The 15,573-nt window shown below is 43.8% G+C and overlaps 1 protein-coding gene across 2 annotated transcripts; it reads left to right on the forward strand.

Moving 5' to 3' along the window:
- Nucleotides 1-784: 784 nt before the first annotated feature.
- LOC132199766 (neurogenic locus protein delta-like) lies at nucleotides 785-13,144 on the forward strand. 2 transcript variants are annotated; one of them, XM_059624725.1, is made up of 9 exons: nucleotides 785-926; nucleotides 1,006-1,290; nucleotides 2,399-2,450; nucleotides 7,447-7,756; nucleotides 10,510-10,825; nucleotides 11,550-11,769; nucleotides 11,912-12,147; nucleotides 12,310-12,668; nucleotides 12,783-13,144. In XM_059624725.1, exons 1-9 carry the CDS (start codon nucleotides 876-878, stop codon nucleotides 12,964-12,966), a joined length of 2,013 nt encoding a protein of 670 aa, XP_059480708.1. In that variant the 5' UTR covers nucleotides 785-875; the 3' UTR covers nucleotides 12,967-13,144. The 2 variants fall into 2 exon arrangements, with proteins under 2 accessions (XP_059480708.1, XP_059480709.1); XM_059624726.1 differs by having other exon boundaries at nucleotides 835-926; nucleotides 1,009-1,290.
- The last annotated feature ends 2,429 nt before the right edge of the window (nucleotides 13,145-15,573 follow it).

Here is a 15,573-nt window from a genome sequence, read left to right on the forward strand (position 1 = left end):
GAAAGGAAAATACACTTTTTCAATCAAGAGTCACGGTGCTGAAATTCAGCGACGTTTCCTGTTTCTTTTTCTGTCGTCTTTGGTCTTCTTAAAATGAATCAACACAGAAGCGGGACAACTGCCACCGCAAGTCGAAGCAAATTAATCAGCCTTTCAGTGAAAAAGACACTAATGCCAGAACGAACAGATGAGGACAAACATAGCTATTAATTTGACCGTGCGTGCGTGTGCGCTGCATAGCGGGCCTGGTACGAATTGGAACGTTGAATCGTTTGAAATTTGTTACAAGATTATTTTGAGAACGAGCGCGTTTCAAAATTGACCTCTCTAACGCGATCCATTCATTTTATTTTTACGCGACGATTGAGGAAGCGAAGGGGTGCGAACAGAAAGAAAGAAAACGAGCGGTGTGGCACGCTGTCCCATCATCACCGGCATTCACCAGAGAATTTTTTCAAATTTAATCATATTAAATTATATAACTTTATTGAAATAAATGTTAAATTTACTGCTCGCTCAGGTAATGTCAAATCGTTAGGGGAAAAAACGATTTAATTTACACTGCTTTTTTAATACAAACTTTGCTGGCAGGAGCGCTGGCGTCGCTCTGCTCCCAGTCGGTTACGGTTTTGGAAGAGGAAAATTAAACCGGTTGTTTTTTCGTCACCGGCTGTGAGACCAACCAGTCGTGAAGATTCCCTCCCCTTTGAAAAGCATTGCCACTCGATCCTCCTCATGCGGCAGCTGCTTTTGAGCCGATTAGTACCGGCGCGTCGTCCGATAACCGGTTTCTCGTCAAGCGGTGCGGGTTGGCCTAATGCGGTGGCGCTCAGTTTGAGTGGAGCCGAGTTCGCGAAGGGACATGCGTGCGTGAGATGCGGCCCTTGCTGCTTGCTTTCCTGCTGCCGCTGGTGCTGCGGCCCCCGGTAAGTTCAACCCTCGGTCGACGCCTCCGGGCCGCCTCCCCCTCGAGTGTCTGCTCGTACTGACTCTGTTTTGGTTTAGCAGGAGGTCGCCGCCAGCGGACTGTTTGAGCTACGCGTGTCCCGCTTTGATAATCCCCTTGGCCGGGACACGACTGGCCACTGCTGCGACGGCGAACCGGCCACCGACGACCTTCAGTGCGGAGGCCCCTGCCTCACCAGCCTCCGCGTGTGCCTCAAGCACTACCAGCTGCAGGTGGACACCGAGTCGCCGTGCACCTACGGCGATGTCCACTCGCCCCTTCTTGGAGACAGACTCCTCAACGACACCTACACCGTCAAGTTTCCCTTCCAGTTCACATGGCCGGTGAGTGCCGCCCCCGCCGCCGCCCCCAACACACGTGTGCTCCTCCGGTGTGGACGCAGGTTTTGCAATTGACGACAGTGCCGACAAAAAATACGGATTACGCCGGTGTTTGTGCAGCCCAATTTGGATAAAAATAAGTGTGCAAATTTTTGATCGCCAAATTTTGGATTTTTTCAAACGTCTCATTCATCGCAAGGGTTTGGCTTACGAGATCACATTTTCATTTCTAAATTTGAGCTTTCAATTTTTTTTATCTGCAAATTTTTTGCTCAGATTTTTTCAATTGCGCTCTCGGACTTGCCTTCAAGGCGTTTTGAGCCAAAACAAGCCTCTATTTATATACATTTGGAGCGTCGCTTTCAGATGCTATCTCAAAGCGAGAGAGTTGTTCTTCTAAAATGTCTTTCGAAACTCAAAGCCACCTTCTTCAAACAAACGCCGAGCGTCCAAGAAATCGAAATTCTAAATCAGCGTCGTCCGTCTGCAAAACCTGCGCGCCGCCCGAAGTGAAAAAGCGATTCTTTTCCTCTCCAGCCGCCTCAGTGATTTGAGCAGCCGAAATTCCGGATTTTTGTGCTTTCGGATTATATACCAAAGTGCCTGGATAAATTACTAACTTGCCTGGGAAAATTCGTTTTGATTTAGTGCCCGCCTGCCCCTGTTTGCTTCATCCTTTTTATTATCATTATTTTTTTTTATTACAATAATCGGTCGGGTGCGGGAGTAAATCGTGAAACAATGCCCTTCGGATTCTTTTTCTCTTTCTACATGCTAGGTGCGAGGCACAACTTCATTAAATGTTTTCCTCGACCGCTGTGGAACAACCGACCGCTGCCAAAAGGTCGAGCAAGGTGGGCATAAATTGAGGCAGCCGCGGCGGCGTAGGTGATTATTCGGTGGGCCCGTCCGTCCATCCGAGATCCATCCTTTTTGTATTTTATCCAGTTGCTGGCCGGGCTCCTCTCTTGGTAATTAAAGAGGGGAAAGTCTGCTCGGGAGGTCACAGGCATGACCGAGAGTCGTGATTCGGCTGCTCGTAAAAAAAAAACACAACCTGAAGAAGCAAGCGTGACCTGATCGCTAATAATTATTTATCGTTTGTTATCAGGGCACCTTCTCGCTGATAGTCGAAGCCTGGCACGACGTCAACCAGACCAAGGGTGAGTACATTATTTTTTTCCTTTCTTTATCTACGAATTTCGTGCGCAACCCCTTTCGGTCGACCGGTGTAATTACCTATTGTCTGGCATCGGCCGCCGCGCGCGAACTCGCCAGACTCGCGGCAGAGTTTCTATTGCTCCTCACGTTTCGATTTTCGTCGAACGGAACAGTTAAAGAACTAACGCACGTTTTTCCCCTGACGTTTCTTATTAACTTTTTCTTTATCTATTTCTTATTTTAAATTATTTTTAAAAATGGGCACCCCAAACCAACTTAATTCAATTAATGATTTTTATTTACCTTACCGATTACATAGTAAATTATTTAAATATGCATAGATTTGATTAGAAATTTCATGTTGCTGCAATTAAAATTAATTGTATTTTTTAAATAACACTTAAAAATTGAAAATAATATTAAGAAATGGAATATTAAAAATTTCAAATTATTTATTAATGTGTATTAATTATTCCAACTTGTTTTGCATTTTCTTATCAAAATATTATTGAGTTTATTCTTTAAAACGTTTTTATTTAAAATTTATTGCTAAAATCATTGCGTTTTTATTATGTATAAACTTGTAGAGTTATCATTTAAATTCAGATTTGTGCGATTTTCTGATTGCAAATTTTAAAACAAATTTCGGCAGTTTTGTAAATTTTTCCTTTTTTCGTCCCTTTCCTGCCAAGCTGGTTTCGCTTTTTTTATATCCCTGAGGCGGATATAGATTGATGAATGGCGAGCTGAAAGTTGATCTGCGCGACGTGTCCTCCTCCGAGCAGGAGCATCGGGAGTGCGTAGTGTTTGGCCAACGGCGGCGGCAACTTCCTCATCTCTGAGGCTTCCACGTTTCGTTGCTCTGCTGCTCTCCCAGCTAAAACAAACTACCTGAGCGTAAGGTGGAGGTACATATGCCACTTCCGACTGCACGCGATCCCAGGTTCCCACAGCCCAATTGCATGTTTCGGTCCAGCATGCGAGCCATAAACCGGCGCGGAGCGGAGAAAAAAACTCATCTCCATTTTCCATCTCACACACACACCCTTCGCGTTTATTAATAATTCCATGTTTCTGTAAACCACTCTCGTGATTTTTCATTCAAATTATATTATCGGTTTTATTGGTTGCCAAGCAAGCAGGTGGAAAAAGAAGCAGCGGTTTCTCAGAATTTTTTGCACGCTTGCTTTATTTCTTTAATTCTCTCGGCCGTGATTATATTTTTTTCTCCTCCTGATGAAACGGCGTTAATTTTTTTCTGTCCGTGCAAATATAAAAATTTTATTCCGAGATTTATTTGGTTTGTCGACAATGGAAGGATTTTCGGCGCCCGTTCTTCTTCTCTTCCTTCCCTAACTACATAAGGATAATATTTCATTTCGCCAAATGCGATAATTTGAGGCAGAACATATTTTCACACGCCTGCGAGGAGGGTCGTGGTAAAATCTTCTCTCCTCTGCCTTGCTGGCTGGCTGGCGTCTTCCTTGTCTATTTATCCGGATTTCCTACCCTCTTGAAGAATTGTTTACTCTCTAAACAAGCCAGCTGCCGTTCTGGTAAAATACTCGCTTTTGATATAGTCAATAGAGCGCCGCTCGGAAACATTTTTTAAGCTGCAGCATCATCTTACCGTTCGACCTCATTTCCAGATTTCCACCGTCCTAAATCAAAATTTAAAGCACAAAGATGAAATGGGTAGAATTTGTAATGCGCCAATTACAAGAATTTAGTTTAAAATTAAAAAAATCTTAAAAAGTAAAAATTAAAATGAGAGAGCATCCGGTCCAATTATTTTAAAAAAATTCAGCACTTTTTATTGTTTTTCTTGAGGCACTTCCTTTCCTTTCTCCCTCTACGGAAACTTTCGGCCGGCGAAACAGTTGCAAAATTATTCCGTTTTCGATTTATCAGACGCGGCGTCCATTTCCGTTGACCGCGCGCTGCCGCGTTTTATCGCCTCTCTTTTATAATTGCCAACTCCTCCTGAACTTGACCGATAATTGCCTTCCTGCGCGTCCTTCTTATGTGCAGCTTGAAAGTAAAACAAAAAAACGCGCACGTTTTTAAATGCCGCATTAATTAGAGCTTGTTTTTTCGCCCGAGCATTTTAGTAGGGATTCTTTTGGCAGTGCCATTTTCAGCGTTGGTCGTTACACTTCCTGTCTATTTAAATTCCCCCTGCTCGCGTAACGGTCGGGGTGGATGCGAGGGGGGGCGAGCTGCATCAAAGCATCATCGGTCCACCCCGCGTGTGTGTAGTAAAACTCACCCCGCATGATATCGAAAAGCCGCGAGTTTTATAAAAAAAAAATAAACGGCCCTGACGGGCGCCTTTGGCTTGACTACCTGCTGCCGATGCAGCAGCCCAATTGGGTTTGTTTTTTACTCTCCGTTCTTTCCTTCGTTGTAAATGGTGAGAAACACACCTGGCGTCCTCCACATCCATCCATCCACTACTCCATATGCCAGACCGGCATCTGCTTCTTTTTCGCCACAGGAAGGAGCATTTCTCACACACTCACGAGCAGCAGCCTTTCTTTAAAAAATCTTCTCCTTACCTGCGTGAATGGTGCGGGGTCGCGTGAGCGCCCTCACCGCCCCCGGGGGCAGCTACAGGCCCCGCGCCGCGTAACTTGGCTAGCGCAATCGCTCTATTATTTCCACAGTCGTCTTTCTTTCTCTCTCTCTGTCGCTGCGAGGCAAACTGGTTTTTTATTGTACGTCAAACGTGACGCCGAAATTCGTTTTTAAAAGCCGAGGAAAAAAGTGAAAAACAAATTGAATCTGATGACAGCAACGCTTACCAATTAGAGTAAAAGTGAGTGAGGGATAACTGCTTTAATTAGAATTTTGTGGAAGTTTACAGTTGACAATAAGTCGGATATTTGTGAACTGATTATTAATGGAACTAATATAATTTATTTAATTTATAATTTTATATTAAAATAATAGAGATTCCAGCAATTTGTCTTGAGACTGATAAATATAATTGCATTTAGAACAATTTTTCTTTTCATGAAGTTTGCTCACAATAATCTAAATATTAAATTTTATTTTGTTTGTATGTTAAAAAAATTTAATCTGATGCCAATTATAAGTAAAAATACAACTTTTAATATTCAAATTAAAAATATTACATAAAAAGAAAAATTAAAATTTTGAAACAAAAAAGTTTTTAATGTTGCTCGTGTTTTTAAATTTACATTATTATTGCTTCTTATTACGTATATTATGTGTACAATTCATACAATTTATAAATAAAACCGTGAACCTGCCGAGCCACTCATTACAGTCAAAATTAATGTGCACACCCTACGTACCCTTGCCGTGTTTAAAAGGCGCATTTCCACCTGTCCCTTTTATTTTTATAGTTGGGACCAGCCGCTGCTAAAAGTTCGACGGGCGAAAGTTGATGAAAATCTTGAGCCATTAGCTCATCTTGAGTATTTATTTTTTTTATATTCCACCTGCCGCTGGCCCGGCCGCGGTATGTTTGCATGTGTACATACAATCGCGCAGCAGCAGTCGAAAGCGATAAATTTAATTTTGCTGCGCTCTTACGTGAGATATTCCCTCTCCCATGTGAGCCAAACGCTGGCCGCTGTCAAATATGAGCAAACTCGTCTTGATTGGCATTCAAAGTGGCGTCGTGAAAAACACCTGTAAACAAGTTTTAAATTTATTTACATTCTCGAATGCAGATTTAGAAAGTCGCGAGGATCTTCTTCTTTTTATATAAATAAAAAGTTCTTCTTTTTTACGTTCCTTTGATTAATTTGGTTAACCGAGTGCAGAAAAAATAAGGTATAATTAATCACGGCACTCAATCGGCTGGGAAACTCTCTCATAATTCACACCGACCGCCACGTACAATGGAATCGAATTGGATCCGTGTGTTGTTTTTTTGCGGGGGCCCGCGATCGAAAATGAATTTCTTCTGGAGCAGCACGGCCAGCGGCAGAGCCGATGGGCGCTGCGGTGATGCTAAAAAAAGAGCCTCCACTTTTTTGTCACCTCGGCGTGCGGTGTTTTGAGTGAGTGAGTTTATTTCCACGGCTCTTCCTGTTCACTGATCTCAAGCAGGAGCTGCTGCTGTTGCTTACGTACGTTGCGTCTGGCGTCTCGCTCCATTGCCTCGCAGGGAGACAATTTTACCGAGAACCATTCGATTGTCAATTTTCTTCGTTTCCTGTGCTTTTTGCTGCCCATTTTCCACTCCCTTTTTCACATCGATTCACTTGCTCTTCAACTTCTTCGTCGTCGACCGAATTTGCTGCTTTTTTCGCTTATTTCGCGTGTGTCTCTCTGGTACGTGTATAGTCAAGAGAAGAGCACAGGCCGGAATTGAGAGGCTGCCAAAGTCACGCCGCCCGCCCGCTCCTAGCTGCTCTTGTATAGATTTTCCTCATGGCACACCAACAACTCGTCGCTCTCTCTCACTCTGACTCGCCGTCGAGAAAAATAAAATGCAAAAAAAAAATCAAATACGAAGTTGGCCGAAGTTTAAGCAATTCGCACGTGCTGTTTTTTTACACTTTCCTTCCGACTAATTTCAAAACTCGAGAGTTTCCGCATTATTTACTCGCTAGCCGTCTGGTGTGTAATTTCTAATTCAGAGTTGGACTTAAGTCAAAAGTTACCAAATCTTCTTCGTAATTGTCATCGCAATGTGCTGTGTAAACTTACAGTAGAGCAGATGGAGGGCGATGACTTAATGTTGAAGCTTCTCAAAAGAAGCAAAATTTGTTAAAACACTATTTTAATTAAATTCAATGTATTGAATTTTTTTTAATAAGCAATACTACATAGATTTTTATTTTTAGGAATTAATTAAATTGAATATGTCATAACTCATTATATAAAAAAATACAAATTTAATTAAAAAAAAAAATCCGGTCAATTCTCTAGTATTGTCTCGACCCCTCACTGCACTAAATGTGTACTTTAATCTGAAGCGATTTTCTTTCACTAAAAGTTGTTCTCCTCTTTGTGTTCCAGGCGAACGTCGCCTTCTGGCGCGTCACACGCAGCAGCAGAACGTGGACGTCGGCGCGACGTACACGCCGGCCATGTTCTCAAACGGGCACACGTCGCTGCACTACGAGTACCGGGTGACCTGCGGCCCCAACTACTACGGCCACGGGTGCGAGTTGCTTTGTAAACCACGCAACGACGAGTTCGGACACTACACCTGCAGCCCCCAGGGCAGCATTGTGTGCGAGCCCGGCTGGCAGGGCGACTACTGCACCAAGCCCAAGTGTCTGCCCGACTGCCTCCACGGCAACTGCACCAAGCCCAACGAGTGCAAGTGAGTACCATTCTTAATTTATATATAATCTTCTGGAGGGTTGAAAAATTAATTTTGAGCAAACCAAACGAAAAAAGCCGTAAAATTGATTGGTTCAACAATTTGGCTATTCGCTCATGCGTGGCTAAATAAATATCTAATTAAGCCCAGTGATATAAATCTCGGATTCATTCCAAATTTACTCTTTTAAAGTGCAACTGCGTGGAAAATTTTTCGGATGGCTTTCGAGCTGGGTGGCTTTTATGGTGCGCGTTCTCCAAAGGGTATCGCATTTAACGCACCATTAAATCGGCGTTTCGGTCCCAAATCCATAAAAATCGCTTACGGTTACCCTTTCGGCTCTCGGTGAAACTCGAGCGCGATTCTATCTATATATTCGATTTACGTTCATTGCCCAAGTAATTCGAGATAAAGAGCATGTAGAAATCAAATCGCTACCAGCGAGCTGCAGCAGTATCGCTTTCAGTCGAAAGTCCAAATGGAGATTTATTTACTCACACACCGGTTCGTTTCCATCCTCTCTCTCTCCCTTTTTCCTTCGCGAGTGTAAAAAATTGACAAAACACGCCCGCGTGTCCATGCAAATGCTGCGAGGGGCTGCACGCGCTCGAACAGACGGCAGACACCCCCACGCCACCCCTGGTGCACCCCCGGCGCGGTGACACCGACTGCCGGTGCCACTGCAGTCACTTTGGCAGACGCGCATGCAAATAAATCCGCAGCCGTTCATTTGAATTTCAAATGCTCTCTCTCTGTCACTGCGGTTGGGACTCGTTTCCAAAAAAGGTCCCCTCGGGCTCAATTTTCCGCAGGCACAACTCGCTCTTCCCAAAGCTTTCACGCGGAATTTAATTTGGACAAATCGGGCGAGACGACACCGGAAATCGATCGTCCTGCAACACGTTTTTCAAATTAGCGCCGGGATTAGTGCTTTAATGAGAAGGGTCTTTAAACTTTTTCTTCTGGAAACCGAAACTTCTGTTTTTTAGAAGGAGAATGAGGCAATTATTGTAAATTGAAATAAAATTTAATTTTTTGAATAGTTTTTTTAAATAAAGATACAAATTAAATGTATCTTTTTTTTCAATATTTTTCTATTTGTTACAATTAAAATTTATCATAGAAAAAACCTTCAAAAAACATCACCGCCTTCCTTTTGTAATGCAACTTGAATAGCCCTCACGCAGTCAGTTTTTTACGATCAAGTTGGTGCGTGACACGAATAACGTTAATAATGAATTTATCAGCCCGAAAACCCAAATAATTACGCCTTGATAAATCCCACCGGCGTAATAAATTGGCACCTGGATTGCGTCGCCGGGCAGCTGCAGCGACTTTTCTCAAGTTCACGCCGCCGTCGTGATTCGAAATCTGCATAAAAACATCTGCCGAGACGTTTTTCCGCAAAAACGCACCCTTTCCCTTCGTACATATTTTTGCACAAGTACACCCTCGACCGAGAGTGGTGTGTCTAAGGGGGCGGCTGCCGACGGATGACACTTGACTGCCAGGGCGGATTTGCATTTCAATATTAAGCGGCAGGAAAACGCTCTGGTCTTTCTCTCGGAACAAAAGGGTTTTGTCAAAGGCTCAGCCTCTCTTTCGCGATGTGATTCAATCTGCACATCCCGGCTGGACCGTTTTTCACTTAATTCATTCCCACACTACCCACGCGTTGCACAAATTTGCTCAATCGGGTTTGATCCGCGAGTCGCTGCGATGGGAAAAAGCGAAAGTGAGTGCAGCATAACTTGTCTTGTCCCGCGTCTGCAGCCGCGCGCTGTCAAAGGTCCCCGTGTATAAATAAATACATGCATATTATAAGGAGAAAAGTATCAAACTCGTCGGCAAGCGAGACCTGTCACGCCAAACGATTTTTGCGCAATCGGATGGCATCCATAGAAAATTAACAAACGCTGTCAATTCTAATTAAATGCAAAGAGCAGGAAGCCAAAAAATGATGGACCGGTCAGTCTCAAATTCATTTTTCTATCCTAATCTTTTTTGAACCCAAAAAGCGAGTGGGACAGGTGGGGGGTGGTGCGAATCGGGGTGAGGGGGTGGTGCGGGCGGGTGGCTGCATCCGAGGGCCGGTGCGGTGCATCCAGCCTGGGTGTTGTGAATGGAATTTTCGCGCAGCGCCTTTCTCGATTCCCATGCTGCGGTTCCCACGGTGTGTGGCTGGTATTCAGCTCACATCACAGGCCTCTCTGTACCCTCGGCGCCACAAAACACCGGCTCGCGCTCGCACACCTCACTTCTTCTTGAGGTCGAACCGCCGAACACGACCGTTTTTACGCCTTTTCGCACACTCGCCGCGGTTGGACTTTTAAATTTCAAACTCGAAATTTTCTAAATTTAATTTTTGCAAATTTCGCGAATTTTTCAATTTTGCCCAAACAACGGAAATTCTGGGCAGCAATTTTTTCATTAGGGTCGTAATTTTTCCACAATTACCCAATTTAATCACGGCATGCCCACTAAGGCCGCTTATCAAGATTTTTCGCGTTTTAATCCCCACTGGCGCATTTCACAGTCCCTTGATGGCTGTCGTGACTTTTGAAAGATCTGATATGAAAATCAACGTTTTATCAGCTAATCAGCCACAAGTGGAAAAAATATTTAATGTAAAAAAAACGTTCCAATTAGAATTATTCCGTGCATGGAATTTCACCGAATGCGGTACATTTTGTAAAAATATGAGCAAAAATCCCTACTATTTATTTGTATTAATTATTTTTTTCTCGTTCCAGGTGCAAGAGGGGCTGGAAGGGGCCTCTGTGCAATGAGTGCAGACCGCACCCTGGCTGCGGCCGCGGCACCTGCGAGAAGCCGTGGGATTGCCTTTGCGAGGAGGGCTGGGGCGGTCTCTTCTGCAAGGACGATCTCAACTACTGCACCAACAACCGACCCTGCCGAAACGGCGGCACCTGCTTCAACACGGGCCAGGGTCTGTTCACCTGCAACTGCCCGCAGGGCTACACAGGGCAGAAGTGCGAAACCTACCTGGGCACGCCCACCGCCTCCTGTGCCGTCCTCGGCTGCCTCAACGGCGCGACCTGTGACCAGGTAAATAATAAAAAAATTACTATTTCCTGTCCGTACCAAAAATGATTTTCACTCCCTTTTAATATTTGCGAGTGGCCGCCGGATTTATGGCCATTCCTGTTTTTATGGCGCGAATTTTATTTCTGATGCGTGCCTGCCGCGATTCGCATGGATTCGGACGCAGTTTGTTTCACGCCCGCTTCGAATTAATATTTTTTTTCCATCAGCAGAGGATATATGGGAATTATTATTTGTCTCTATTCGCGCCCACGACGCGGCAGGCTGGCCGGCCGGCCGATCGAGCTTTTCCTAATTTCGCTTCGCATTCGGCGCACGTATCTTTGCAAATTGCGTGCCGCGCAGAGAACCGAGCGGGACCGCGCGATAATTCATGTTCGGCCTGCAAACGTGAGAACTCAGGAAATGAAAATATAATAACAATAATTGCGCGCGAAATTGCTCCCGTCTATATCTCTGTGTGCATTGCGCCCCCGAACAAATTATCTGTCCCATCAGATAAAACGGCGCGCGTTTTTCCAAATTTTTTCAAGATTTTTTTTCGGCCGCCGCGTGCTGCGCGTTCATAATAGGCCTTTTGTTCTGCCGGTTCTCATGCCATGTCGAACGTATAAAAAATTAGCTGCTCCCGACTCGGCGCAAATTGAACTCTTTCCCAGCGAATTTTAATTTCTCCCTCCGCATATAGACGTTTTGTAAAACTTTTGTGTTCTTTTGCGATTCGCAGATCTCTGGTCTCTGCGTGTGTCCCAAAGGCTTTTCTGGACCGCTGTGCGGCCAGAAGTCTTCGTCGTGCCTCAACTCACCCTGCTTCAACGGGGCCACCTGCGAGACGCGCCTTCCGCCCCCTGGAGCTCCAGACTACGTCTGCAAGTGTGCCCCCGGATTCTCGGGGCAGCTGTGCGAAATTCGCAACAGAGACTGCGACTCGCAGCCATGCCTTCACGGTAAGAAATTTTTTACGTAATTAGAAAGAAAAAAAAAATACAATATTTTTGCAAAAATATTTAAAATTTTTACAATCAGAATTTGAACTCTTTTGTCACGAGATTGTTGCAAGTTGTGACCGGAAACCGTTTCTCTGTTTAGGTGGTAGCTGCGTGAGCAATGAAGGCGCGCGCGTCTGCGAGTGCGTCAATGGATACTTTGGCAAGTTCTGCGAGAACAGTTACCAAGCGTGCCTGACGAGGCCGTGCCACGGTGCGGCCACCTGCAGCGACCTCGGCCACGGCGCCTACCGCTGCTTTTGTCCGCCTGGCCGCTTTGGCCGACACTGTGACGAAGTTCGCGGAATCGTGGACCGAGAATATCTCGTTGTCAGAGAGGTCAGTATTCTTAAAAAAATTTCTTTAGCCTTTTGGTTATACTACATTTTATTAATTTTTTTAATCAATAAAAACTCATTAAGTATACTTTGATTTTTTTAATAAATATGTTTCTAAAATAAAATTTCAAAACCAAATTTAAATAATTTTTTTTCAATTCAGGTTGATGACGAAGTGGCCAGTCTGAGTGGCCAGCAAGTAGCTCTAGTGGTGGTGCTGTCTGTGCTGATCCCTGTCGTCGCATTGGCCGGCGTCGCCTCGATAATGCTGCTGCGGAGAAGAAGAGAGGTCGAACGTAAGGCGGCCGACCACTTAGCACGACTGCAAAACGAGGCAAACCTGCGGGCCAGCGGCCAACGGCCAGAGATGATCCACAACCGGCTACGGGCCGACAACCACGAGTACGCCACGGTCAGCCACGACTACGCAAAGCTCAACACCAACCGCGCCTTCCTAGACGCAGACAACAGACTGTCCAAGGCCAGCTTGGAATCGCAGCAGTGCTGCCAACCTTCAATGTGGTGAGTCTCATTACCTTAATGTCAAAAACGATTTTATTTTAATAAGAAATGTTGTTAAGTGTCTATTATAATTTCATAATTTGAGACTAATGTCACTTTTTCATCTGATTTTAGTGACTCTGGGGGTCTAAAGAAAAGTGAGTGCATGGCGGGGCCGTCAACATCCTGTTGCAAGGACGTGTCCTGCCTGTACGGCAAGAGCGGCTCCTCGATTTACTCGATCCCGGACACGGGCTGCGACGACGCGGTCCTTGCGGCGGCCGCCAAAGCCGCCGGGTTCGTGGCCACCGAGGTGTGATGAAGGACTGTTGATTGTTGTTGTTGCGAAAATTGCTCTGCTGATCTCACTTAGTCAATTACGATGATTAATTATTAAGCCTGTACACAACGCTGTAAATATTTATCTGTAAATCCATCCATGATGAGACATATTTTTGCATTAAAAATACACTAAAAAAAAGTTGAAAATCAGTGAATATCTCGTTGTTTGATTCTTGCAAATCATTCCTATGCATTTTTAGAATTTTTTCCGCCTGAAGTGGAGTTAATTTAGTCGGCGGCTCCGTCTTTCTTCCACATAGTGGGGTAAAGTTGAATGAATTTGAGCGTGAACCCTGGCTGCCTCGGCTGGCTGGTGCACAGCGAAATGAATATATGAAAATGTGTGCGGGTCTGGAGAGAGGAGACGGAGCAACAATAAGAATAAGCAGAGCACCAACTGGCTGGTCACGCTTGGAAACAGACAAACAATCGCAACAAAGACGGTGCGCGCATGGCCAGTGAAGCAAAAAGCAGAAAGAAAACCAAAAACAGCCTCCCTATTGTCCGGTGCGTGAAACTCAAAACTCAAGACGGGAATCGAGTTTCCGAAATCGGCCAGTGGAAACTAGCGAGTCTCTCTATCTCTCACTCGCGGGGGGAGGAAAGCAATGTCGGCAAACAAAGCTCGCGGATGCGAAAAATTTTGCAACATCAGTTTGAAAAAACTTTCAGCTATTGCATTACTCTCATCTTTCTCTCTGACGGGTACACGCCCTTGCAACTATCAAATTCTGCTCCCGATATAAAATTTCGCCGGTTTCAGGCTGCATAAATATAGCTTTTTCCTTTTCCTCTAGAAAGAGAGTTTTCCGTGCAGACACGTCAGTAAGAAAAAATATGACGCAAGAAAAAATTTTTTAGCCAGGTTGGAGGTTGACGTCGCTGAAAATATGAGAAGCGTCCTTTTCCTGCTCGTCGGAAATCAGGTTTATTTTTCTGCGACGCCAGTAGAGCATATTACTCTGCTTTCCTGGCGTGACTTTGTGTATGGCAGAAACAAACCTGATCCGCGACAAGAAGCACACAGGTCACCGACCAAAAACTAAATTTTCGGCAGCAAATTCAGGAGTGCAAAAAATTTATTCAACGGATGTTTGATGGAAAGAAATAAAGTGAATTGGAGTAATTGCTTGATAAATAAATTTTTGCATGAAAGTCGAGTGCCCCTTGGAGGTCTGCAGACGGCTGGTGCGATGAGTGGCGCGGGTCTGCCTGCCGGCCGGGCGGCGCCGCCTCGCTGCAGAGTCAATGACTTTGGAGATAACGGAGCCACTTGTCATTACACATTTCGTGCATCACGGCCGCTAATCTGGCAGCGAGAGAGCACACGTCGAGGATGCGGAATACGCATATGGCACCTGCAACGCAGGGGCGGCCCGCCCCGCAGATAATTTGGACAAACACGCACGGCCAATCAAGGCTGCCGCGTCTGTTCGCTTTGTTGCTAATTGCGTACGCGGCATTATCACAATTACCTGCCACCAATTAAAATTTAAACAAAACAAACAGATTACGGTTGCCTTCCGTGATTTGGAAAAATAAAAAAATAAAACTGGGTAATTAGAAGTTTCTATCGACCCCCTTGTCGGCCTAAAAACGGCACAAAATGTAAATTAGGTCTACTTTATGGAATAGTGGTGGGAATTATAACTATTTAGGAAAAAATATGGAAATAATAATTTAAAAATTAGGTGATTTTAACAGTTTAGTGTTAAAAATATAGAAAATATATTTATATACTAATAAAAAATTTTCTTTAGTGAGTACAAAATTTTGGCCACAAATAAGTTTTTTAAGGTTAAGAGAATTGGAGACCGGTGGAGTCCGCCCGACAATTTTATATCAAAAAATTCCTGAAAATTTTTCAGAACCATTATTATTCTTTAAATTTTGAATATAAGGCGCATAATTGAATATTTACATCTCCGTAACCACCATTTAAAAATCATGCAAAAATGTAGCGACTAAACAATTTAAAAGAAAAAGTTGCAGCCTTCTCGTTATCAGGCACTTCATTAAGGCATAGACGTATTTTTTAAAAATTCATTGTGAAATAAAAAACTTTCAAAAAAGTGCGACTAAACGATTTAAAAGAAAAAGTTGCAGCCTACTCGTTATCAGGCACTTCATTAAGGCATAGACGTCTTTTTTAAAAATTCATATTGAAATTAAAAACTTTCAAAAAAGTGCGACTAAACGATTTAAAAGAAAAAGTTGCAGCCTACTCGTTATCAGGCACTTCATTAAGGCATAGACGTCTTTTTTAAAAATTCATTGTGAAATAAAAAACTTTCAAAAAAGTGCGACTAAACGATTTAAAAGAAAAAGTTGCAGCCTACTCGTTATCAGGCACTTCATTAAGGCATAGACGTCTTTTTTAAAAATTCATATTGAAATTAAAAACTTTCAAAAAAGTGCGACTAAACGATTTAAAAGAAAAAGTTGCAGCCTACTCGTTATCAGGCACTTCATTAAGGCATAGACGTCTTTTTTAAAAATTCATATTGAAATTAATAACTTTCAAAAAAGTGCGACTAAACGATTTAAAAGAAAAAGTTGCAGCCTACTCGTTATCAGGCACTTC

Source organism: Neocloeon triangulifer, unplaced genomic scaffold (genome assembly GCF_031216515.1).
Source record: "Neocloeon triangulifer isolate White Clay Creek 2 clone unplaced genomic scaffold, ASM3121651v1 ptg000014l, whole genome shotgun sequence".
Classification (NCBI taxonomy): domain Eukaryota; kingdom Metazoa; phylum Arthropoda; class Insecta; order Ephemeroptera; family Baetidae; genus Neocloeon; species Neocloeon triangulifer.

Coding starts and splice junctions, on each gene's coding strand:
- LOC132199766 (XM_059624725.1), top strand. CDS start 876: ATGCGGCCCTTGCTGCTTGCTTTCCTGCTGCCGCTGGTGCTGCGGCCC. Junction 7,757..10,509: donor ACCAAGCCCAACGAGTGCAA/GTGAGTACCATT, acceptor TTCTCGTTCCAG/GTGCAAGAGGGGCTGGAAGG. Junction 12,148..12,309: donor AATATCTCGTTGTCAGAGAG/GTCAGTATTCTT, acceptor TTTTCAATTCAG/GTTGATGACGAAGTGGCCAG.